The sequence below is a fragment of the Eschrichtius robustus genome, chromosome 4 (assembly GCF_028021215.1).
Source record: "Eschrichtius robustus isolate mEscRob2 chromosome 4, mEscRob2.pri, whole genome shotgun sequence".
Lineage (NCBI taxonomy): Eukaryota > Metazoa > Chordata > Mammalia > Artiodactyla > Eschrichtiidae > Eschrichtius > Eschrichtius robustus.
The window spans coordinates 55,905,011-55,931,444 of record NC_090827.1 but is presented as its reverse complement, the minus strand read 5'-3'; the positions used below and the strand labels follow the sequence as shown (position 1 = coordinate 55,931,444).

At 36.7% G+C, this 26,434-nt stretch overlaps 1 protein-coding gene across 2 annotated transcripts in view; it reads left to right on the top strand.

Moving 5' to 3' along the window:
* Positions 1-26,434, top strand: part of CFAP299 (cilia and flagella associated protein 299) — a 612,278-nt gene that overhangs the window by 233,445 nt on the left and 352,399 nt on the right. For both annotated transcript variants that reach the window (XM_068542122.1, XM_068542121.1), the window contains exon 3: positions 4,537-4,627. In XM_068542122.1, coding sequence (XP_068398223.1) covers positions 4,537-4,627 — 91 coding nt within the window. The remainder of the gene's footprint in view (positions 1-4,536; positions 4,628-26,434) is intronic.

Below are 26,434 nucleotides of genomic sequence, written 5' to 3'. Positions count from 1 at the left end.
TTGCTAGTTGTTTGGCATAGGGTGTCCAGCACTGTAGCTTGCTGGTCGTTGAGTGAAGCTGGGTCTTGATGTTGAGATGGAGATCTCTGAGAGCTTTTCGCCGTTTGGTATTACGTGGAGCTGGGAGGTCTCTTGTGGACCAGTGTCCTGAAGTTGGCTCTCCCACCTCAGAGGCACAGCCCTGATGCCTGGCTGGAGCACCAAGAGCCTTTCATCCACACGGCTCAGAATAAAAGGGAGAAAAAAATGGAAAGAAAGAAAGAAAGAGGATAAAATAAAATAAAATAAAGTAAAGCTATTATAATAAAAAATAAGAAAAAATTATTAAGAAAACATTTATTAAGAGAAATTTTTTAAAAATTTTTTAAAAATAAATTTATTAATTTTTTATAATAAAAAGTAAGGAAAATGTTAAGAAAAAAATTGTTAAGAAAAAATTTTTTTTAATTTTTTAAAATAAAAAATAAGAAAAAACTTATTAAGAAAAAATTTTTTAATTTTTTAAAATAAAAAATAAGGAAAAATTATGAAGAATAAAATTATTAAGAAAACAAAATTTTTAAGTAAAAAAAAAACAAAAAACGGACGGACCGAACCCTAGGACAAATGGTGAAAGCAAAGCTATACAGACAAAATCTCACCCAGAAGCATATACATATACACTCACAAAAAAAAGGGAAAGGGGAAAAATTAATATATCCTGCTCCCAAAGTCCACCCCTTGAATTTGGGATGATTCGTTGTCTATTCAGGTATTCAACAGATGCAGGTACATCACGTTGTTTGTGGAGCTTTAATCCGCTGCTTCTGAGGCTGCTGGGAGAAATTTCGCTTTCTCTTCTTTGTTCATACAGCTCCCGGGATTCAGCTTTGGATTCGGACCCGCCTCTGCGTGTAGGTCGCCTGAGGGCGTCTGTTCTTCGCTCAGACAGGACGGGGTTAAAGGAGCAGCTTCTTCCGGGGCTCTGGCTCACTCAGGCCTGGGGGAGGGAGTGGTACGGAGGAGGCGGGGCGAGCCTGCGGCAGCAGAGGCCGGCGTGACGTTACAGCAGCCCGAGGCACACCGTGCGTTCTCCTGGGGAAGTTGTCCCTGGATCACGGGACCCTGGCAGTGGCGGGCTGCACAGGCTCCCGGGAGGGGAGGTGTGGAGAGTGACCTGTGCTCGCACACAGGCTTCTTGGTGGCGGCAGCAGCAGCCTTAGCGTCTGACGCCCGTCTCTGGGGTCCGCGCTGATAGCCGCGGCTCGCGCCCATCTCTGGAGCTCCTTTAGGCGGCGCTCTGAATCCCCTCTCCTTGCGCGCCACGAAACAAAGAGGCAAGAAAAAGTCTCTTGCCCCTTCGGCAGCTCCAGACTTTTTCCCGGACTCCCTCCCGGCTAGCTGTGGCGCACTAACCCCTTCAGGCTGTGTTCACGCCGCCAACCCCAGTCCTCTCTCGACCAAAGCCGGAGCCTCAGCTCCCAGCCCCCGCCCGCCCCGGCGGGTGAGCAGACAAGCCTCTCGGGCTGGTGAGTGCTGCTCGGCACTGCTCCTCTGTGCGGGAATCTCTCCGCTTTGCCCTCCGCACCCCTGTGGCTGCGCTCTCCTCCGTGGCTCCAAAGCTTCCCCCCTCTGCCACCCGCAGTCTCCACCCGCGAAGGGGCTTCCTAGTGTGTGGAAACCTTTCCTCCTTCACGGCTCCCTCCCACTGGTGCGGGTCCCATCCCTATTCTTTTGTCTCTGTTATTTCTTTTTTCTTTTGCCCTACCCAAGTACGGGGGGAGTTTCTTGCCTTTTGGGAGGTCTGACGTCTTCTGCCAGCATTCAGTGGGTGTTCTGTAGGAGCAGTTCCACGTGTAGATGTATTTCTGATGTATCTGTGGGAAGGAAGGTGATCTCCGCGTCTTACTCTTCCGCCATCTTGCCCAGACCCCCTGAACCACATTATTTAACACATTTTGTATACCTTTAAATTTTACTCAGAAATTGTTTTCTTTATTGCTCTTGTTTACTGAGCTATCTACTCTCAGCCTTTGTTTGGTTATGCTATAGAAGCAAGGGGTACATAGGATACTGTTTACAGATATTTGCTACTCTTCCCTGGGCAGGATTATACTTTTCCATCCCATTGATTTCAGGCATGGCACTTGCTCTGGCCAATCAAATGTGAGTGGACGTGACATGAGTCTCTTACAAGCAGATGCTCTAAGAGCCAGTGTGTGACCATGTTCCCTCTGCACAATAACCAAAGATGTTTCAGATAGAGGCTATTTCATGAGCCTCCCAGTTCATCCCTTCAAGATGAAGAGCCACAATCAACCTGCTATTGATGCATAACATTATTGAGAAATAATCCTTTGTAATTATAAACCACAGACATTGGGGCCACTTGTTACTATAGTATAACCTAACCAGTCCCGATTGATACACTTGTAAAACTAATTCTCTGTTCAAACTTCACAAAGAATTTCTAACTCGTTCTGGTTTTAAATATAGACCATAAGCAGGAAATTAGGTAGAAACTGACCAGTGATGAAAAGATTAACCTGTGAGCAATGGAGAAACAATACATGTTTTCTGGGCAAGCTTCTGACAAAATAAATTTGATATTTTGGAGATTTAATGTCAGAGCAGTGCATAGGTATATTATAATATGGAAGACTCACTTTTGAATAGAACAGTAAATTGAGGAGTTTCTCAAATATCTGATTCTCTGCATTGGTACCAATGAGTAGTTTATGTATATTTAGATATTTTGATTATTAGTTGATATTGATACTATAAGCCAAGGCACATAAAACTAGAAAAGGAAAAGCTGACAAGCTGTGATCAACTTAACAAGTTGAATTTATAGTTCAACAAAATAATCAGTAGGTTACATATTGTACATGCCTATATTGATTTAAAGAAACCTGGTAGTAATCTCTCTTTAACTCCTCACAAAAAGAAATCACCAGGTCTATTTCCCGCTTAAGTGTTCCCTTAATCTATCCCCTCTTATTCTTACCACCACTGCTTTAACTCGGGTCTTCATCATCTCTTACTAAAGCCCCCTAATTAATCTTTGCAGTGTGGCTCTCCTCCAGGCTATGTTTATCACAATGCCTGGACAGTATTACTGAAACACAAAATTGACCATCTTGTTTCCTCGCATATGACCCTTGTGGTTCAACATCTCCTAGAAGATAAGGCTCAAGCTCCTTCGTGTAGCATACAAGGCCTTCCTGGAAAGGCAGCATGGCCTAGTGGTTATGAGAATGAGTTTTAGAACCAGACTGCCTGAGTTTGAAAACAGGTCTGCTCCGATTAGCTGAGTGGCTTTAACTAAATATTTACAGCAGTATGTCTGTAAAAATGTTAGCTTTTATTAATATTGTATGGTTTCTCCTTCACTTCCTGTGCTTACTTTCTGGCTGTTTTGCAGTTACCCAAGGGCACCTGGCAGTTTTTCATCTCTGTTCTTTAATTCCTTTGACGTTACTCATAACTCTTTCCCTCTCCCACCACCCTCACCCCCAAACTGGCTAATGCTGTCTCATCTTTTAACATTTAGTTCAACGATGGTTTTAAAACTTAAGATTAAGTGACTTATTTATCTCTTGTAAAAATAAAATACAGTGTGTGTGTGTGAAAAAAAAAAAGATTAAGTGACTTTTCCTTGAATAGGTAGGCTATTTCTTTATGATTCAATATCCATCCATATCTCTATTATTACACTTATCACATGGTATGATATTATAATGTTCCTGTATCTGTTCACCTCTATGAGACCACAGGCAACTTGAAAGCAGGAATTATGTCTCATTCATCTTTGTCCCTAGTACCGTTCCTGGTACATAATAGACATGCAATAGAAATGTTTATTCAATATATAGAAAATTGCTAAATAAAGAAATGATTATTATTTCGCAAATCACTCTTGAACTCACTCTTTATCTTGTGGTTCAGTGTTGCTTGATCAAGATCGCTGTGATAAATTTTCCTTAAAATTTATTTCCAGAGAAATTCATTTCTCTCTTGAATTCTTAATGCTTTCTTTTATCTGGCAAAGATAACCTAGTTTCCTATCTTGCTTTGATTATCTCCACTCATAAAACTAAAATAGTGCTCTGTTCCAATAACTGAATTGGCTTAAGTGGCTAATATTTTAGTTTTCTTATATTATATTAATAAATTGTACTTAAATTACAGGCAATTTAAAATTACTGTTTGTAGTGAGGGGAATAAATATATTGAATTTTCATGGCGTGATAAAAAGAATAAAATGGGCACATAAATGGAATTAACTGTATCTGGTGTGAGTATTGACATTATTTATAAACTTGATTCGAATTATTTGTAAATAAAGACTGTATAACTGTTTGAAATTAAATTGAAGAATCTAATAGATTATAATAATTGTGTATGGTTTATAATGATTTTGTGTAATGTGTATATATAGTTTTAGTGTTAAAGGAATTGTCACTTGGAATAAAGAAGCATTGTTTTTTGTACCCAGAGTATTTTCAGCATATTTGTTTATCTAATATATTATAACCGAAGACCTGCTTTTTATAGGACATTAACAAGTGCTGGTAAAGACCTGCATGATAATTTTCTGAAGGCTCTGGCAATGAGAGAAGAAGACAATCGCAGTGGAATAGTAAGCGTGAGTACATTTCATTCAAAGGCTAAAAATGTATACCTTAAAGGCACAGTTAGTATATAATATATAGTTAGTTAATGATATAACTTTTACTACTGTCTCTGAAAAGTAATTCATGAGGGATGTAATATAGCTCTTTATTATTTATATATTATAAGAATATATGTAGAAAAAAATTTATTCCAATTTACATCTGTAGAAGTAGCCAAATGGTGAAAAATGTTAGTAGTATTCTGTGTATTTGTTGTGGAGAAAATGTCTGTATTTGGCAGACTGGTTGTCATCTCCAACTCTGTGCTACTCCTATGTTGAAACTTCCTGCGTCTTTTCAACCCAAGCTCCTACTACACTTCTTCAAATCATGTCATCCACTCATCCCCAAGGTTTTCCCCCGCCTACCTGATTTGCGCTACCTATAGAAGATAAGAGTCTGCCCTATAGTCGTCCTATCTGAGGAGGTGTGATAGAAACCACATAATGGAGAGATATGATTTTGAATCATACAAGGAGAGCATGCTCTTGCTTTATTAAAATATGTGCTAGATCAAATATTTAAAATTGCTAATATTATTTGGAATATTTGCTTTCATGCTTTGCTAATATAATATTGGTGATAACAGTCTTCTGTAAGTCTCAAAATGTTCCAAGTAAGGATAAAAATAGACAAATATTCATGCTGCAACTGTAATAGTGAATTACAGAAAAATAATCAGAAGTAGTACGATGAAAAATTTAGAGCAACAGAAAAATATGTTATAAGGATGTCTATTTTTACCAAAGTTTTCTCAATAAAAAAGTTGGCATTTTTCTCACTATCATGTCCCTTGAAAATTTCACATGCAGGTAAAATCCTCAGTGTTCTTCAGAAAGAAAAAAAAAAGCATGCCTTCGTTAGAGAATTGTATAGAATGATCCTGGACTTGAAAGCAGGGAAAGTTTCTTGGTGGAAGTGGGCTGAGTGAGGTTGGAAATATGGGTGGGGACTAGACTTAGAGGACTTTGTCAATCACAACAGAAAAGTTTGGAATTTACCTGACCATTAATAGAAGGAGCAGCTAGAAAGGTAGGAAGAAAGGAAGAAAACTGTGGTGACATAGGAATCCATGGTAAGGACTTTCAAGAAGGAACAAACGATCATCAGTGATCAAGCAGGATAAGAACTGAAAAAGGATCTGTTGTATTTGGGAACATGCACATTTAAAAGAAAAAAAAATTTGACATGAACAAATTACATTCATAGGAAGGATAGAAGTAAGGTTTCTTAGGGTTGAAAAAAAAATGGCCCATGGTTAAACAGTAGCATCAACAAACACAAACAGCGTTAGAGACGCTAGGCCCATGTTTTTTTTTACTGCAATGGTGTACTTCCTCTCAAAAATGTCTTTTTAACCTTTCTATCCTATTGGTATTTCCTTTAACAATGAATGATGACATCATCCACTCATTTACCCAGATCGGAAGTATGTAAGTTATAATAAACTTTTTTTTTTTTTAAAGTCTTTATTGAATTTGTTACAATATTGCTTCTGTTTTTTATATTTCGGTTTTTTGGCCACGAGGCACGTGGGATCTAGCTCCCCGACCAGGGATCGAACCTGCACCCCCTGCATTGGAGGTGAAGTCTTAACCACTGGCCCGCTGGGGAAATCCCATAATAAACCCTTTATTCTCTCATCTAGATTCAAACACCCATCATATCTTAAATATATTACTCTAACAGCCTCCTAAATGATACACCTGTGTATTTTCTTGGCTGACTCCCATCCATTTTCCAATCACTCAACATATATTTCTTGTGTACCTGCTCAAGCCTGGAACTGTTTTAGTCGCTGGGACACTGGGGCACTGCAGAATCTATGACCTTAAAGTGTTTATATTTTAGAGAGGGAGATAAAAAATTAGTAAACAAAATAAAAATGGAACAATTAATTTCAGCTCTGTATAGGTGCTATGAAGAACATAGAATTAGAATATGGAATATAGAGAGATTGAATAGACAGTGGTCGGTTGCTTTATCTACTGTATACAGGAAAAATTACTTTAAGGAGGTGACATCTGTTGAAACTTGAATGAAATGAGGAAGATAGCCATGGAATTTGAAGGGTGAGATACCCCAAAGAGATAAATATTTGAGAGGAAGAGATATCCCAAGAAGAAGGAACATGTATTAAAATCTCCTGAGATAACAGCAATCATGGCATATTCAAGAGATGGTAAGAAGACCAGAATAGCTGGAAGGCAGCTATTGAACGGAATTAGAAAGACAGATGAGATCAGAGAGGAGGTCAGCAGCCAGCATGTAGGTTTTAAGGAATTTTGATTTTATTCTTTTTAAATTTTTATATTTATTCTTTTATTATTGTGATAGAAAGTTGATGGACAGATGATCTTTAGCAGAGAAGTGACCCGATCTGGTTTACACTTTAGAAAGATTGATCTCATCGTTGCTGTGTGGGGTAGGAGAATGTGATGAAGAAGTCTAGAGCCAGAAGCAAGGAGATAAGTTAGGGAGCTCTTGTAATCAACCAGCAAGAGACGAAACTCTCAAAACAGCATGGTTGTAGTTGAGATGGAGGGAACTTACTGAATTGTGTCTATGTTTTGGAGGCAAAGCAGACAGGACTCACTGATGGATTGGATGTGGAATATTAAAAAAGAGGAAATTAGGATGACTTCTAGGCTTTTAGTCTGAACAGGTGGAGATGATGGTGGCACTTACTGTGACAGGGAAACTTATTTCAGGAATCAATAATGAAGTAGCTCTGTTTTGGCTATATTAATTTTGTGATGCCTATTAAATATCCACGTGGAGAAGTTGATTGGTTATTTACATATATTGGTTTGGAACTTGGGAGAAGTTTTGGCTAGGATATAAATCTGAAAGCTATCAACATCTAAATGGTATGTAAAGTCATGGGCTTGCAAAAGTTTACCAGGCAGAGAGTGTGGGTAGAGAGAGTGAGGTTCTATGACAGATTTTTAGGACACTCCAACATTTTGAGATCTGAAATGTGTGAAAGAACTAGCTAAGGAACCTGAGAAGTAACAGGTAGGAGAAAAATCAGGTGAGAGCCATGCTATAGACATGGGAAAAGAAAAAATTTCAAAGGCAGGAATGCTCACCATGTCAAATGCTGCTGAGAGGTTAAATAAGATGATCAATTAGTTTCTCATGGCTGCCATAACAAGTTATCACAAACTGAGTGGCTTGAAACAACAGAAATTTGTTCTCTCACAGTTCTTCTGGAGGCCAGAAGTCTGAAATCAAGGTGTCAGCGGAACCATTCTGAAGCGTCTAGGGGAGACTCTATTCCATGCCTTTCCCTTAGCTTCTGGTGTGTCTGAGTCATTGGTGTTCTTTGGTTTGTAGAGACATCACTCTAACCTCTGCCTCCATCATCACATGGCATTCTCTTTATGTATCTGTGTCTCTGTCTTCTTTTCTTATAAAGACACCAGTCATTGGATTAGCACCCCCTCCCCTGGTTGAATACGACTTAATATTAATTCCATTACATCTACAAAGAGCCTATGTCCAAATAAGGTTATTTTCACAGGTACCAAGTGTTAAGATCTCAACATATCTTTTGGGGGGGGGGGGACATACAAATGATGAAAAGTTTGCTATTGTTTTTGGCTAGGTAAATATCATTGAATATGTTGATGAGGGCTGTTTCAGTGGAGGGCTGTGGTTAAATGTCTTGTTGGAGTATGTATACAAAAGAAGAAAGTGTGTAAGTGAAGATAAGGAGGTCAACTGTTTTTGAGGATTTTTGCAGTGAAGTCTAACTTAGACCTTGAATGACAGCTGGTACAGGGCTGGGGGTCTAGGAAGTTTGTTTTAAGATGGATAATATTAACCAAGTTTACGTTAACGGGAATGACCCAGTAGAGAGAGGGATATTGATGGCACAGTGGACAAAGGGGATCTTTGCTGGGATTCAGAGCACCAGGAAAGGGTTTGTCTCTGAGAGGGGCAGAAGCCACTAGCAGGAGGGAAGAAAGAGTATATAGGCACATCTGCCAAATAGGTTGGTGGATTTAGATTTGGGAAGATGAGATAGCTCTGCTGTGAGTTTATTTTTTTCTACATTGCTGCTCCAAATGACCTTTAATTACATTGTTATGGTTTTTCTCCCCTTAGAAAATATAAATTTAACTTTTTTTGAGTCATTTAATGTTGGGTAGGTTGTCATTGATTTGGAAACAAGCGTCTTTTTTAGATTCATAGCTTGCTTGGTGACTTTGAAAATAACATATGGTCATTTATTTGGGCCTTTGAATTTGTGATACTGTTATAATCAGCAGACTACATATCATTGTATCAAGGGTGGCATTTAAGACTTAATTTTCTATATCCTAGTCTTGTCTTAATGAAGACTCCAAATAGTTTTAGAGCAAACAATTTACAACAGAATACAACATATTTTCGAAAGATCTAATTATTAGGATCGTGGGCTTACTTTAAAAGCCATTTACTAACTGGATATGCTTTTTAAAAAGTAGTCCTATAAAATAAACAATATTCACGAGATTTGAATCTATATTAATTTAATGTCAGCAGAAATTATATGTGAATTTTATGAGGTCTGAACTCTCTGAGGGAAATGACTATTTCCTGAGCATTGAGATTTCTCTACATAATGTGTAGGTGCAAAATAAATGGAGAGCTTCAACCCAGAGGCACATTTGCTACTCTTTTTGATCCATCTTATTGAAAGTACATACTAGAAAAAATTATGTTAGAGTTTTAGAACTGATGTAGTTGAATTGACCTCCATGGCCTAATAAGGTTTGAAGGGCTAATTTCATAGCAATTTTCCTAGGTAATTTTCTTTAAATGTAGCTAGGAAGTTAGAAGAAGATTGGATTTACTTTCCCACACTCATAACTTTTTATTTTATTTTTAAGTTTGGTGATCCCAGGTTTCAAATGCTATTTAGTGTAATTGGATCTTGTTCTGAGTGTCCTCTTTCTCCCTCTGGTCAACTAATTGCAAATGTGATTTATTAGTTTTCTCCACTTAGGCTTTGAATTTACTCTGCTATAGAGCCTGGAGCTTAGGAAAACAGCACTCCTCTCTGTCTCCCATCTCCAGGGGCCTCCACCCTAATATTTTCAATGTGCAAGTTATAGGATTATTTGCTTATTATATACATTTATACCATTCCCACAAAGCTGCTGCTTGGGTGTGTAGTCTTGGGCTATGCCCTGGGAGAGAATAGGGTTTTATGAAAATTAGAAATTTATATAGCTGCTATTTAAAGAATAAAAATTCTTGAAAATATACTTCCTTTAAAGCTTTCAGTGGCTCAGTGGGTCAGATGTTCTAGATATAGATATTGTTTAGATAAGTCCCTTTTTTAAGAAGCTTGTAGAAAGCCAGAGGTAACTCAATTTAATTCAAGAATTAGTATTATTTCATGATTGCCTCTGAATTTTGTATATAGTGTATACAAAATAATGTGTATGTATAATATATGAATATGTATATATAACATATATATACACATATACAAGCACTATATATAAGCATATATATATATGTATGTATAAGCACACATTTCTTTTTTTACATCTTTTCCAAAATACTCTGTTTTAAATTACTATGATGCTCCATGCATTTTGTTTAGACAAAACATTGAGCCTTATGTGTAATTCATGCACAAAAATGTTTGAAAGGATTAATTGTGTAGTACTTCAAATGACAGCTACAATGAGTATTTTTTCCTAGTAATATAACTATTTAATTTTATTTCAAATGTGAGCTATTCATGTAAGAAAACATTTCTACCTCATGACTCATGTATTTCAGATTTAAAACTTTTTAAAAGACTAAAATGACTAACCATTTTCTTCTCATTGGTAAGCAGATTTGTTTCCTGGGAAAGCATAGTTTTCTGATTGCTCATTCTATGAAGTGTTTAACACTGCCACCACAATGAGCCATTTATTAAGTGTATGTTTATAACAAGTGCTTGGAAAAGCACATTAAACAGGTCTGGTTCTAGATATCCAGAAACTCAGATCAGAGGCAAATCATAGTGATGCTAGTGGACATAAAAATATTCACAGAGAACTGAACACATTGTGTGAACATATGAGATAGTGCAAAATGCATTTTCTCAGAAAAACCAGTGGAAATGTTAAATAATTAAATATTTAAATGAGAGTGAGATTAAAGGTAATTTTTTTTCTTTACAATTTCCAGAAATGTCTTAATAGAAATTGTTGAATTACAGAGGATGCTTGAATGAAGATGTTACATCCTGAGAGCATTTCATGTTCATGATAGAGGCTAAGGAAAATATTTGAGGTCAAGATGTGATGATTGTATAAAGAAAAGACTAGATAGACAACAGAGTGAAGAGGTAAAATGAGTTCTTCCGAGACAATAGTTTCCAATTTCTTTCTAAACTGCTCTGAATTTTTTATGTAGTTGATTAATCTTTTTTTCTCTCCTATCTTGGTGTCTATGACATGATTATCTTATAGTTTTCCAACTTTCTTCTGACTTTGATCTCAGTCTCTTTCTTGGGCTGACCACCATATACCTCCATTTGACCTGCATCTCTTCCACTATACACATTTTCCCTTGGTGAATCACCCAGACCCATGAACTCACTAACTGTATGCTTCTTGCTACCAAAACAGAGGCTTAGCTCTTTGCTGTCCATCTATTTATTAATTTATTCACTTATTTAGTAAATTGTGATAACTGGTTCTGTACAAGGCATTGTATGAGCTTCTGGGGATACAGTGGACAGCAAGTGCCTTACAGAGCTTAGAGTTGCTTGGAAAAGAAAGTGTATGATCAAGTAAACATACAGATAAAGTAAAATTGCAACTGTGATAAGTGCTATGAATGAAAAACACAAAAAGTTCTGATTGCGTTTAAGTAGGTTGAGAGATGATATGATCAGATTTTTAGACAAAAAAATCAGTGTGCTATCAATATAGAGAATAATTTATAGAAAGCATAAAGCAGATGCTTTATTTTTTGCAATGCAATAAATGCATTGCAAGTTCTGATAAGAGAAGATGAGATGGTAGCCTGGACGAGAAAGATGATAGGGAAGATAAAGAAGATTTGAGAGCTATTTAGAAGGTAAACTGGGCAGGAATTGGTGACAGGATATGGCTAAGGAGGGGGCTGAGGCAAAGGGAGTGGCCATGGATAATTGGCCTTCACAGCTGGATAGAAGGTGCTGCTACTCTTTGAGACATGGGGCAGTGAAAGATAGGGGAATGGGGTACAGAGATCATGGGTCTGATTTTGGACATACTGAGTTTGAGTTGTCTTTGATGAAAGAAGTTGTTGAGGTGTTAAGTAGAGAGCTGGAGAGGAAGATCTAAACTCTATTCCAATGTTTATCTCCACATTGCTATACCTCAGATACTTACATTTAATCTATAGCTAATTCAAATTTCTGTTCCTCTTCTGTTCCTCAGTTATCACACCCAGTTGGTGACCAAACGTGGTCAACTCTACCTTGTAAATATGTCTCAAATAAATGTGGGAGAGGTGACAAGAAAGCCAAAGCGGTGGGCGACAGACAGCTCGGAGGGCTCTGTTGTGCTGTGCTCAGTACCGTGGGTAATGCCCTGAAGATGATGGCTATCCATGAAAGAATTTAGACAAATGGTCCATGTGATCCAATGTGTATTTTAAGAGTACATCGGGGGCAGGATGTAAGGAAAAGCATGTGTCTATAGAGATAGGAGATGAGATATGAGACAGGGAGATCAACTGAGAGGACACTGTAACATTTCAGATAGATAATAAAAGACTGGGATAAAGAAATGACAGAATGAGTGGTGGGAAAGGATGGATATGTCTAATTCAGGAGATAACTTTGTTTTTTTGATAAGGAAATGGTGAGAGGAAGTTTTGAATACTGTTTATGCATTTCAGTTTGGGGGATTCAATGGAGCATATAAACAGCTGACAATAATTTTATTTATGGGAAGAGAAGTGTGATCCTGGCTTTAGAGGATTTAGTGTCGTTTTAGAGAAGTTGGAGTAGACAGTAACTAGTCTAAAGTTCCAGATTTACTATTTACCCAGTATTACAAATTTCTAAAGGACTATGCTAGTTTTCCCTAAACCGCAATATCCTGCTCTGTAATGTAGAGATTAAAAGGATACCCTCATCCTAATACTGACTGAGTATTGAAAAGAAAATAAAGGTTAAACACTTGGCACACTGCATGATACATGACAAGTATTTAATAAATAATGTGGACCAGTCCCTCCCATCAGGAAACTTGCTCAAGCCGCTTAGATAGCCTCATCCACCAGAGGGCAGACAGCAGAAACAAGAAGAACTACAGTCCTGCAGCCTGTGGGGAAAAAAACCACATTCACAGAAAGACAGACAAGATGAAAAGGCAGAGGGCTATGTACCAGATGAAGGAACAAGATAAAACCCCAGTAAAACAACTAAATGAAGTGGAGATAGGCAACCTTCCAGAAAAAGAATTCAGAATAACGATAGTGAAGATGATCCAGGACCTCGGAAAAAGAATGGAAGCAAAGATCGAGAAGATGCAAGAAATGTTTAACAAAGACCTAGAAGAATTAAAGAACAAACACCTAGAAGAGTTAAAGAACAAACAAACAGAGATGACAAAACAATAACTGAAATGAAAAATACACTAGAAGGAATCAATAGCAGAACTGAGGCAGAAGAACGGATAAGTGACCTGGAAGACAGAATGGTGGAATTCACTGCCATGGAACAGAATAAACAAAAAGAATGAAAAGAAATGAGACAGCATAAGAGACCTCTGGAACAACATTAAACACAACAACATTCACATTATAGGGGTCCCAGAAGGAGAAGAGAGAGAGAAAGGACCCAAGAGAATATTTGAAGAGATTATAGTCAAAAATTTCCCTAACATGGGAAAGGAAATAGCCACCCAAGTCTAGGAAGCACAGAGAGTCCCAGGAAGGATAAACCCAAGGAGGAACACGCTGAGACACATAGTAATCAAATCGACAAAAATTAAAGACAAAGAAAAATTATTGAAAGCAACAAGGGAAAAATGACAAGTAATATACAAGGGAACTCCCATAAGGTTAACAGCTGATTTCTCAGTGGAAACTCTAAAAGCCAGAAGGGAGTGACATGACATATTTAAAGTGATGAAAAGGAGGAACCTACAGCCAAGATTACTCTACCTGGCAAGGATCTCATTCAGATTCGATGGAGAAATCAAAAGCTTTACAGACAAGCAAAAGCTAAGAGAATTCAGCACCACCCAACCAGCTCTACAACAAATGCTAATGGAACTTCTCTAAGTGGGAAACACAAGAGAAGAAAAAAACCTACAAAAACAAACCCCAAAAAATTTAAAAAATGGTAATACGAACATACATATCAATAATTACCTTAAACGTGAATGGAATAAATGCTCCAACCAAAAGACACAGGCTTGCTGAATGAATACAAAAACAGGACCCATATATATGCTGTCTATAAGAGACCCACTTCAGACCTCGGGGCACATAGAGACTGAAAGTGAGGGGATGGAAAAAGATATTCCATGCAAATTGAAATCAAAAGAAAGCTAGAGTAGCAATACTCATATCAGATAAAATAGACCCTAAAATAAAGAATGTTACAACAGAAAAGGAAGGACACTACATAATGATCAAGGGATCAATCCAGGAAGAAGATATAACAATTATAAATATATATGCACCCAACATAGGAGCACCTCAATACATAAGGCAACTGCTAACAGCTATAAAAGAGGAAATCAACAGTAATACAGTAATGGTGGGGGACTTTAATACCTCACTTACACCAATGGATAGATCATCCAAAATGAAAATAAATAAGGAAACAGAAGCTTTAAATGACACAATAGACCAGATAGATTTAATTGATATTTATAGGACATTTCTATCCAAAAACAGCAGATTACACTTTCTTCTCAAGTGTGCACGGAGCATTCTCCAGGATAGATCACATCTCGGGTCACAAATCAAGCCTCAGTAAATTAAAGAAAATTGAAATCATATGAAGCATCTTTTCTGAATACAACACTATGAGATTAGAAATAAATTACAGGGAAAAAGACGTAAAACACACAAACATATGGAGGCTAAACAATACGTGACTAAACAACAAAGATATCACTGAAGAAATCAAAGAGGAAATCAAAAAATACCTGGAGACAAATGACAATGAAAACACAATGATCCAAAACCTATGGGATGCAGCAAAAGCAGTTCTAAGAGGGAAGTGTATAGCAATGCCAGCCTACCTCAAGAAACAAGAAAAATCTCAAATAAACAATCTAACCTTACACCTAAAGGAACTAGAGAAAGGAGAACAAACAAAACCCAAAGTTAGCAGAAGGAAAGAAATCATAAAGATCAGAGCAGAAATAAATGAAATAGAAACAAAGAAAACAATAGCAAAGATCAGTAAATCTAAAAGCTTGTTCTTTGGGAAGATAAACAAAATTGATAAACCATTAGCCAGACTCATCAAGAAAAAGAGGGAGAGGACTCCAATCAATAAAATTAGAAATGAAAAAGGAGAAGTTACAACAGACACCGCAGAAATAGAGACCATCCTAAGAGACAAGCAACTCTATGCCGATAAAATGGACAACCTGGAAGAAGTGGACAAATTCTTAGAAAGGTATAACCTTTCAAGACTGAACCAGGAAGAAATAGAAAATATGAACAGACCAATCACAAGTAATGAAATTGAAACTGTGATCAACAGTCTTCCAACCAGCAAAAGTCCAGGACCAGATGGCTTCACAGGCGAATTCTATCAAACATTTAGAGAAGAGCTAACACCCATCCTTCTCAAACTCTTCCAAAAAATTGCAGAGGAAAGAACACTCCCAAACTCATTCTATGAGGCCACCATCACCCTGATAACAAAACCAGACAAAGATACTACAAAAAAAGAAAATTACAAACCAATATCACTGATGAATATAGATGCAAAAATCCTCAACAAAATACTAACAAACAGAATCCAACAACACATTAAAAGGATCATACACCACGATCAAGTGGGATTTATCCCAGGGATGCAAGGATTCTTCAATATATGCAAATCAATCAATGTGATACACCATATGAACAAACTGAAGAAGAAAAACCATATGATCATCTCAATAGAAGCAGAAAAATCTTTTGACAAAATTCAATACCGATTTATGATAAAACCTCTCCAGGAAGTGGGCATAGAGTGAACCTACCTCAACATAATAAAGGCCATATACAACAAACCCACAGCAAACATCATTCTCAATGGTGAAAAACTGAAAGCATTTCCTCTAAGATCAGGAACAAGACAAGGATGTCCACGCTCACCACTATTATTCAACATAGTCTTGGATGTCCTAGCCTTGGCAATCAGAGAAGAAAAAGAAATAAAAGGAATACAAATTGGAAAAGAAGAAGTAAAACAGTCACTGTTTGCAGGTGACATGTTACTATACATAGATAATCCTAAAGATGCCACCAGAAAACTACTAGCGCTAGTCAATGAATTTGGTAAAGTAGCAGGATACAAAATTAATGCACAGAAATCTCTTGCATTCCTATACACTAATGATGAAAAATCTGAAAGAGAAATTAAGGAAACAGTCCCATTTACAATTGCAACAAAAAGAATAAAATACCTAGGAATAAACCTACCTAGGGAGATAAAAGACCTGCATGCAGAAAACTATAAGACAGTGATGAAAGAAATTAAAGATGATACAAACAGATGGAGAGATATACCATGTTCTTGGATTGGAAGAATAAATATTGTGAAAATGACTATACTACCCAAAGCAATCTACAGATTCAGTGTAATCCCTATCAAATTACCAATGGCATTTTTTACAGAACTAGAACAAAAAATCTTATATTTTGTATGGAGACACTAAAACCCCGAATAGCCAAAGTGGTTTTTTCTTTTTCTTTTTTTTTTTTTTTAATTTTTTTTTTTATTTATTATTTATTTATTATGTTTATTTTTGGCTGTGTTGGGTCTTCGTTTCTGTGTGAGGGCTTTCTCCAGTTGCGGCGAGTGGGGGCCACTCTTCATCGCGGCGCGCGGGCCTCTCACTATCGCGGCCTCTCTTGTTGCGGAGCAGAGGCTCCAGACGCTCAGGCTCAGTAGCTGTGGCTCACGGGCCCAGTTGCTCCGCGGCATGTGGGATCTTCCCAGACCAGGGCTCGAACCCGTGTCCCCTGCATTGGCAGGCACATTCTCAACCACTGCGCCACCAGGGAAGCCCCAGCCAAAGTGGTTTTGAGGGGAAAAAACGGAGCTGGAGGAATCAGACTCCCTGACATCAGACTATACTACAAAGCTACAGTAATCAAGACAATATGGTACTGGCACAAAGACAGAGATATAGATCAATGGAACAGGATGGAAAGCCCAGAGATAAACCCATGCACCTATGGTCAACTAATCTATGACAAAGGAGGCAAGGATATACAATGGAAAAAAGAGAGTCTCTTCAATAAGTGGTGTGGGAAAACTGGACAGCTCCATGTAAAAGAATGAAATTAGAACACTCCCTAACACCATACACAAAAATAAACTCCAAATGGATTAGAGACCTCAATGTAAGACCGGACACGATAAATCTCTTAGAGGAAAACATAGGAAGAACACTCTTTGACATAAATCACAGCGAGATCTTTTTTGATCCACCTCCTAGAGTAATGGAAATAAAAGCAAAAATAAACAAATGGGACCTACTGAAACTTAAAACCTTTTGCAAAGCAAAAGAAAGTACAAGCAAGATGAAAAGACATCCCTCAGACTGGGAGAAAATATTTGCAAACGAATCAATGGACAAAGGACTAATTTCCAAAATATATAAACAACTCATGCAGCTCAATATTAAAAAAGCAAACAACCCAATCAAAAAATGGGCAGAAGACCTAAATAGATATTTCCCAAACGAAGACATACAGATGGCCAAGAAGCACGTGAAAAGCTGCTCAACATCACTAATTATTAGAGAATTGCAAATCAAAACTACTATGAGGTATCACCTCATACCAGTTAGAATGGGCATCATCTGAAAATCTACAAACAACAAATGCTGGAGAGGGTGTGGAGAAAAGGGAACCCTCTTGCACTGTTGGTGGGTATGTAAATTGATACAGCCACTATGGAGAACAGTATGGAGGTTCCTTAAAAAACTGAAAATAGAATTACCATATGACCCAGCAATCCCACTACTGGGCATATACCCAGAGAAAACCATAATTCAAAAAGACACATGCACCCCAATGTTCATTGCAGCACTGTTTACAATAGCCAGGTCATGGAAGCAACCTAAATGCCCATCGACAGATGAATGGATGAAGAAGATGTGGTACATATATACGATGGAATATTACTCAGCCATAAAAAGGAACGAAATTGGGTCATTTGTAGAGACGTGGATGAATCTAGAGACTGTCATACAGAGTGAAGTAAGTCAGAATGAGAAAAACAAATATCGTATATTAATGCATATATGTGGAACCTAGAAAAATGGTACAGATGAACCAGTTTGCAGGGCACAAATTGAGACACAGATGTAGAGAACAAATGTATGGACACCAAGGGGGGAAAGTGGCGGGGTGGGGATGGTGGTGTGAGGAATTGGGCGATTGGGATTGACATGTATACACTGATGTGTATAATATGGATAACTAACAAGAACCTGCTGTATAAAAAAATAAATAAAATAGAAATAAATAAATAATGTGATTTCTGCAGTAAAAGAAAATATAGCATTGCTAGAGCTAAAATTGTAAATAAAATAGAAATTGTAGAAAGTATGCAATACTTTTGTTTATAGTTTTTAAGGTAAGCATTGAATAGTTTTTAATCCTTTTTTAGAAAAGATCGTAGAAAGGGTTCCTTGAGACCATAGATACTTAATAGATTCTATTAGAGATCTAAAGATTGTTGGTCATTGGCAAGATATTATAGCAATCAGAGTATTTTTAAAAAGCCTTTATGTTATGGATTTTTTTTTAATGTTATAGGAAACCATATAGGAAACCACAGTCCCTTTCATTAGTTTTCTGCTCCATGCAAACCACTTTGCTCTTTGCCATAGTATTTGCTGTTTTCCAAAGACTAAAAAGACACAGGCCTTCCCTACAGGGCTTCTAGTGTGATAGGATTACATAACTCTTTTAAGCAGCTAAGTGGCTGGGTGGGGGCGGGTGAGGGGAGTTGTTATATTTCAGATGGTAGTAAACAAAGAATCCTGCATTTATTGATTCCATGGAAACAAAAATAAAAAGTCCCTTCCTAATCAGAGACTGATGAAGATTGAAATGAAGGGTCACAGCTGTTATGGGTTGGGAAAATAGAACCTGTTGACACTTATTTTCCCACTGAATGTTGACTGTGTAAACAGTTACATGGCTGACTAGTTTGGGCTTTGAAGTATGCATTATTGAAGCTGGTATAAAAGCACTGCTTACAGGTTTTCCTTCAGAGTCATTCAAAGAAACTACTGTATGTGGGGCAGGAAAACCTATGAATTAGGCAGTTCCTAATAAACCCATTTCCTGTGTTGAAATCTCTATGAAACATAAGATTGCGTTGTATATGACCAGTAACATTGTGCTGACATGATCTTTTCCCTCCTTGCTGTTTTCCAACTTATATAAAATGTTCCCTTTCAAGAAAATGAAGGTATTATACAGATGTTTATTTCCTTTTTAATTGAATCCATGCTTGTCCACTAATAAACGCTATGGAAATTATATGACTCATACAATCTTACCTTCATTTTAAACAAATTACATCAATGTTTGGAAAATAGAATGCACATCAACTTCCATTTCACTAAAAAAAAGTATAGTCAACTAGATCTTTAATTTTTTTATTTCCTGGATAAATATGTGATACAGAGGCAGTGAGAAATTCTAAAGAGTAGAGATTATGGAGCCATATTCAGCTGAGTTTGATTCTTGGATTTCCCACTTGTTATACACTAAGTTCTTCAACTCTACAATCTGAGTTTCCCCACCAACCATATGGGGATCATAATTTTCATATAGTTCAGATACTTCTAGAATAAAATTATACCATGTTTAAAGCACAAATAAGCCTAATCCTTAGTAGGTGTTTAATAAATTATAAATAGTATGTGTTGTGTTAGTTCAGGTCCTCTAGAAGCAGAGTCTAAGATGCAGATTTTAGTGCAAGTGATTACGTGAGAAAGTTTTCTCACATGAAACCTGTTAAGGGAATGAGGGATACACGATTGTATAGAAGAAAAAGGTAGACACAGATGTGGTTTCAGTGGAAATCTAGCCTCAGTCTGATCACACGGGGGGCTCTGGAGCATGAATCGTATCAGATTCGTTCTGCCTTGAGGTAAGGGGGATGTGCTTATCTACACTCTCTGTCCCCTTTCCTGTCTCCATCAATTAATTGTCAGCTGCCACAGGGGTTGGAGGAGGAGGGAAAGTGGCTCCAGTCACCAAAGGACAATCCTTTCTGAGGGGAGTACAAGTGTGAACCATTAGCCATTAACACCTGCAGCATCTGGAACTGAGTGTACCAGCCTGGGAAAGGGGATCTAGCAGGGACCTCACCAACATATTCTTCAGATGCAAAAGCTTAGTTTCAGCCATTTTTGAAAGAAAAGAATGCCCCTCTTTCAATAATGTAATCTTATAGACAAAAAATATTTTTAAAATATTTAAATTTATCAATCACTTTTATACAAAAATTTATTCCTTTAGTGTTACCTTTCCGTAATCATTTGAATTAAAATAAAATGTATTATACTGCAAAGGCCTCTTCATTCACAGATAATCAGAAGTTCAAACATGGTTTTCAGGTCCAGAAATTTTACATATATTAATATGCTTTCCCATTTAAGTCTTATTTCCACTAGTACATGTCCCCATATAGATAGAATGTTTTGTTAGGATTGACAGAATCAATGACTAGTGACTCTACTCATGAGTGAGCAACCAACCTCACGTTCGAGTGCATTCACCAAAGATATGTTTGTGAATATAGTAAGAAATAAAGTCATCATAAGGAATGGAGATACAGTTTATTACCTGCTAAACACAATGCATTTTCAGATCTAGTACAATATTTTCGGATGCTTTTGGTTGCATGTGGGATATGAAAAACAGTAAAGTTGATATATGGTTACTAAAATTTGAAAATGACTCTCTTTGCCACATTATGGAGTTATTATATTCCCAATGTTCTGTGCAAACCAGTTACCTTGGTTCTTTGTCTAATGGTGAAATGTAGTAGAATTGTTTAGATATTAACGAAGGTCTGAATATCCTAAGAATGCATCACTTTTCTCCATAAATGAAAATAGAGCTAAAAATGTTTTTTAAAAAAGCACCAGTTTACTGACAGCAAGTGCCCTGATATGAAAGATTTTGTGAATTTCCAAGTGCACAGTCCCTTAACCACCAGTGTAAAATCCACAAAGTTCTGGAAACCAAAGGACTTCTAAAGTTTGAAATCAAGTAAATTGGCATTGAAACCTGACCTGACATGAGGCTATTTATGGAGTTTATCTCATTTAGTGAGACTATCCTTTTAGTTCATCACAGAAAAATTAATGCGTTAGGTTAATGGATGCTGTCCTAGGCTTATGTGGGAATGTGGATTGATATTTGAATATCCACCATGTTACCTTACCAAAGTCCATATATTCTGAATTCTAAAACAATTCTAGCTCCAGAGATTTCAGATAAAAGTTATGAACCTGTATACATATAATACAAAGTATTAATTATGGTGCAGTGAGCTGTATAAGAAAACAAAACACATCTTAGTGGTTTAATACAATAAAAATTTATCGCTCTCTCATTGTATGCTCAGTCTCTTGTCCAAGTTAAACTCACAGTAGGGCTTTTCCTGTTTCCTGCATTCATTAGGAACCTATATTGATGGATGTGCTCTATTATCTTCATTATAAAGCTTCTGAAAATGCTCTTGATATTGAGAATCCGCTCAGGGAAGAGAGAGAGGAGAATCATGCAGACATTTCTTTATGGGTCAAGCCTGGACGTGTTGTTTACAGTACTCTGTCCCACTTCTTGTGCTTAGGACTCAGTCACATGGCCTCACCTAATTGGGGTGACTGGGAAATGCAGTCTAGCTGAGTGACAGGAGGAAAAGGAAATGTGATTGATGAGCTCCTAGGTGTTCCTGGGATCTGCCACATATGTATATGTACACATTATATTATATATATATATTGCTGTGTCATATTCCCAAAATGTTTAGTCACAGAAAAATTATTTTTTCATTAAGGCCATCAGTGATCTTTAGTAAATGAATGATGTTTACATTTCTAAAAATAATGGGCAAACTCTGAAAAAGAAGAATAATGGTGTGGGTAACCAGTTTTACCAGATAATAATACACATTAAAAATTTATCATTACTAAATCAATATGGTACTGGAGCGTGAAAAGATAGAATGCTCAACTATGCTAGTAATCAGAGAAATGAAAATTAAAATCAGTTACAGTTCATGCCCATAAGATCGACAAAAATTAAAAAGACTGATCTTTCCAAATGCAGGTGAGGATGTGAAGAAGTAGGAAACCATGTTCAGAGATGGCAGGAGAGTGCATTGTTAAGTGCACTTCAGAGAGCAATATGGCAATATCTGGTTGAAAGAAAGATGTACACAATCTTTAAACTAGTAGATATATATCTAAGAGAAACTGTTGATCATATATATAAGAAGATAATTACAAGTAAGTGCATTATAGCATTGCTTAGAATAGCAAAATAACCTAAATGTTCATAAACATGAGAACGAGTTGTGGTCTATTTATGGAGTGGGATACTGTACAGCAGTCAATGTGAAAAGCTAGGTGTATTCTGTATATCAACATGTAGTCATCTTAAAAACATCATTTTAAGTTAAAAGAAAAAAAAGTGTGTTTCAGAATGACATGTGCAGGATGACCCTCCCTCAGTCACTGACAAGCTCTGTTCCTTTCTATGTCTCAGTTTCCTTATCTGCCTATTGACCTAATCACAGTATTAAGTTAGTAGGATGGGTGTGAAGTTTAAAGGAACTAACACAAGCAAAGTGCTTGGAACTCTATTTGGAGCACAGTAAATTCTCAACAAATACCATTATTAAAAACATTTACATAAGCTTTAAAAACATACAAAGTCACTGATCATTTTTTACGGATATACTAATGTTCTAATTGTATAAAAACTTCATGCGGTCAGTATACACCAGATTTTGGAAAGTGGTTATATTGTGCAAGGTAAGAAGAGGTTGGAAAGGAAAGAGGGGAAAAGAATAGAATAGAAGAACAGGCTTTTACGTAATGTTTTATTTCTCTAAAATTTATGAGGCCAGTATGGGAAACTGTAAAGATTTAAGCAAGTTGCTTAGCTGGATGTTGGCTAAGGTGTATTAGTTATGGTAGTTATATTAATAAATATTATTCATGTTAATTTTTTTGTAATTTTCTTTATGTTTGAAATATTTCGTAGTCATAAATGGAAGGAAAAACAGATTATAATATTTTTGGAAAAAATTTGAAATGAGTGAGTTTAAATTTTTATAAGGAAATAAACAAAAAATGCAGCCAAGAGGTCAAACACAAAGGACAAACTTTGGGGTGGCAGCTCACAATTCTTTTTCCTCTGAGAATGGAACCCAGATCCAGAAGAGGGCCTCCAGAGGCCACAGGTGTCCTGCTTTCCCCTTCCCATCCAGATGACTGATTCTTGTTGGGCCAATAGGATGTTCTCTGGTGGGAAGTGACATTAGAAATGCTGAGATACACAACCAAGAAGTCATTGACTCTAAGAGAAATGGTCCATGGACTCCAACTGCTGAGTTATCTGAGCTGCCTATGTATCTACTCTTACGTTTTGAACATTCAATCCTGCCTTTGAATCTGGGAGATATTGCAGGACTGTTCCAATAAAACCTCCATTTTGCTTAAATTAGAGTCCAATTCCTGGCTTACAGCAAGGGAACCTACAATCTTAAAATTAGTAAAGTTTATCTCTGATAGAGAGGGGATAATCATTTAGCAGAATCCTTTTGTGGGAATATAATATTTCCACTTTCATCCAGAAGAAACCTCCAAAAGCATTGGTAGAGTTGGAATCTATGGATTCATGCTCCATGTGAATCTAAGAAACCTATTGCTTCCTCTAAACCCAGTTCTGCGTACTTACTTCTCACACAGCAATTCAAAGGTTAATTGAAACAAATTTTGGAGAGATGTAATGCAAAATGCTGTGAGTCCAGTGAAATGTAAAATTAATGGATGTGCCAATTGTGGTGATACACACAAGGGCTTTTGTTTTTTAAATGTTATATGTTAATTAAATTATACATCTGATACTCTATATAAGTGAGGAAACATTTACAGATTGTTTTGTATTTGGGCATGTGCAGTGGAGGCCCAGTATATTCATGAGGCTATTTGACCACTGATGCAACATATAGTGATATTTATTTCTTCAAATCCATGAATTTTAAGAAAAAATTTCTGGCTGCTTAATGTTAACAAACGATGATTTTCATAAAGTGAGTGATACAAAAACAACAGGAAAAGAAAATTTCTTGATACATAAAATATGCTCTTAGAAATGAATGAATTAACTAGCTCTTCTGTCAACAGATAGTTTCACTTCCTGAAATTAACAGAGGATCTCATAAAGAAGTTTCTACTGAAAATTAGCTGTTTACTATAATAAATAATAGAGCTGACCTTCAGAACAATAGAGGGATATAACAAAGATTGCTCTTTAAAATTTATTAACACTTTTGCTCAACCTAATTTGCAAAACGTGATGGTGAATTTGACAGAAAGTTGTAATACCTAATAATTCTAATTTAATGTTTGTGGTGTTAGGAAAAAATTATGTTATATCATATTCAAAAGATTTTTTCTTTTGATTTTTTCAATTGAATATAACTTAGAACTTTAAGAGATTAGTAGATATGTTCTTAGCAAGGTCTGGATCACAAACAGAAACTTAGCAACCATGTTGATTTCTCTTTTCCTCTTTAACTCCAGTATGTGGTGAATTAATTAAGTGCTCTTCTTTTTTCCCACGTTCTCCAGTCCAAGGAAAGGTATATATTATAGCTGTAAACACATGACAAGATTGTGTTCCTTTAGATGAGAAAAACAGTGTAGTGTTGCCGGGTGCCTTTCTTTGGACCAGTTCTACATGTCTGACCATTGCTGGTCTCTATATTTACTAATCTTGGGTAGAGAGGTTCCAGGGGAGGGACCAGATCTGTACCAATGTCTTCATTAAACTCAAGATAGCAAGAATACCTGCGTCCTTTGGCATGGTAGGGGGCCAAATACATTTATACTCAGCTTTAGTTCTTGAGAGATGGAAGAAAAATCTCAGAAGGATCATTTTATCTGTCACTCTTTTTTTTTTTTTTTTTTAGAAATCTCTATTCCTCTTCATATCTGATCAACATAGAGCCTTTGCAGTGTTTACAAATTACAATTACAATTAAGATAATTGTCTTTTATTGAATGTTCACTTCTTGTTGGCACTTGTAATTTGTCAAATTTATTAGCATAAAGTTATTCATAATATTCCTTGATCATTTTATCATCTGTAAGATCTATAGTGATATCTACTTTCATTCCTGATATTGGTAATTTGTGTCTTCTCTTTTTTCCTGAGCCGTCTGGCCCTGTAGTTTATCAATATTACTGGTCTCCTTATAGAACCAGTTATTTGCTTCATTGATTTTCTTTATTAATTTCATATTGTTTATGCCATTGATATCTGCCCTTTATTATTTTGTTTCTCCTGCTTACTTTGGGTTTAATTCGTTCTTTTTCTAGTTTCTTAGATGAAAGTTTAAGTCACTGATTTGAGATTTTTTTTTTCTTTTCTAATACAGGTGTTTTAGTGCTATATATTACTCTCTAAGCACTGCTTTAGCTCCAGCAGATATTTTGATAGGTCATGTTTTCATTTTCATGCAATTCATTTGATATGCAGTACAAATTACTTTCTGATTTCCCTTTGGATTTCTTTTTGACCCATGACTTATCTAAAAGTTATTATTTAGTTTCCAAATATTTGGGTATTTTCCAGCTTCTAAGATTGCCCCAAGGTCTAAGATTAATTTATTAACTTTGATTACCTATGCCTCTTCTTCCTTTACTGCCATGGCCTTATCATTTGAGATCAACAGGCTAATATTCACTGTTCTAGCTGATGTTCTTTCATCCTAGTATTGTGTTCTTATGTGATCCCTGAGGAGACTAGATGTTTTGGTTTTTTGTTTGTTAATTTTCTCTGTTGCCTAAATTACTTCTTTGTCCTCTGGCGGAAATCACTTTGTATGTATTTTTGTCTATCATGTTGCAAGATTCTTCATTCATGTTTAAGAAAAAGGCAGCATAAAAGCTGACTGTGAGCTCTGATGAGTTTTGCATTAACCTGCTATTGGTCAAGGAGCTTACCATAATGCAAGAGCCCTCTTAAATATGGAAGACTTTGTTCCGTGGCTGTTCTGATTCTCCCCAGGGACTTTGTGCAGTTTCTTTAGATATTAATCTTCAATTCTTTGTCTGGGTGTTTGAGGGTCATGACTGTCTAGCTACTGATAATTCTGTTCATGCAGGTGGAGTATATTTTGATTGGCTTTCTTGTTTCTAGCTCACTTCTTAGCCTTTGACACTTACGCAAGTGGAATCTCTGAGTTCTGAGCTTCTCCAAGGCTTGGCTGATAAAACTGGTTTCCTACTTGGATGCAGTCCTCTCCCCACTCCCTCCTGCCATCCAGTCTTCCTTTCCTC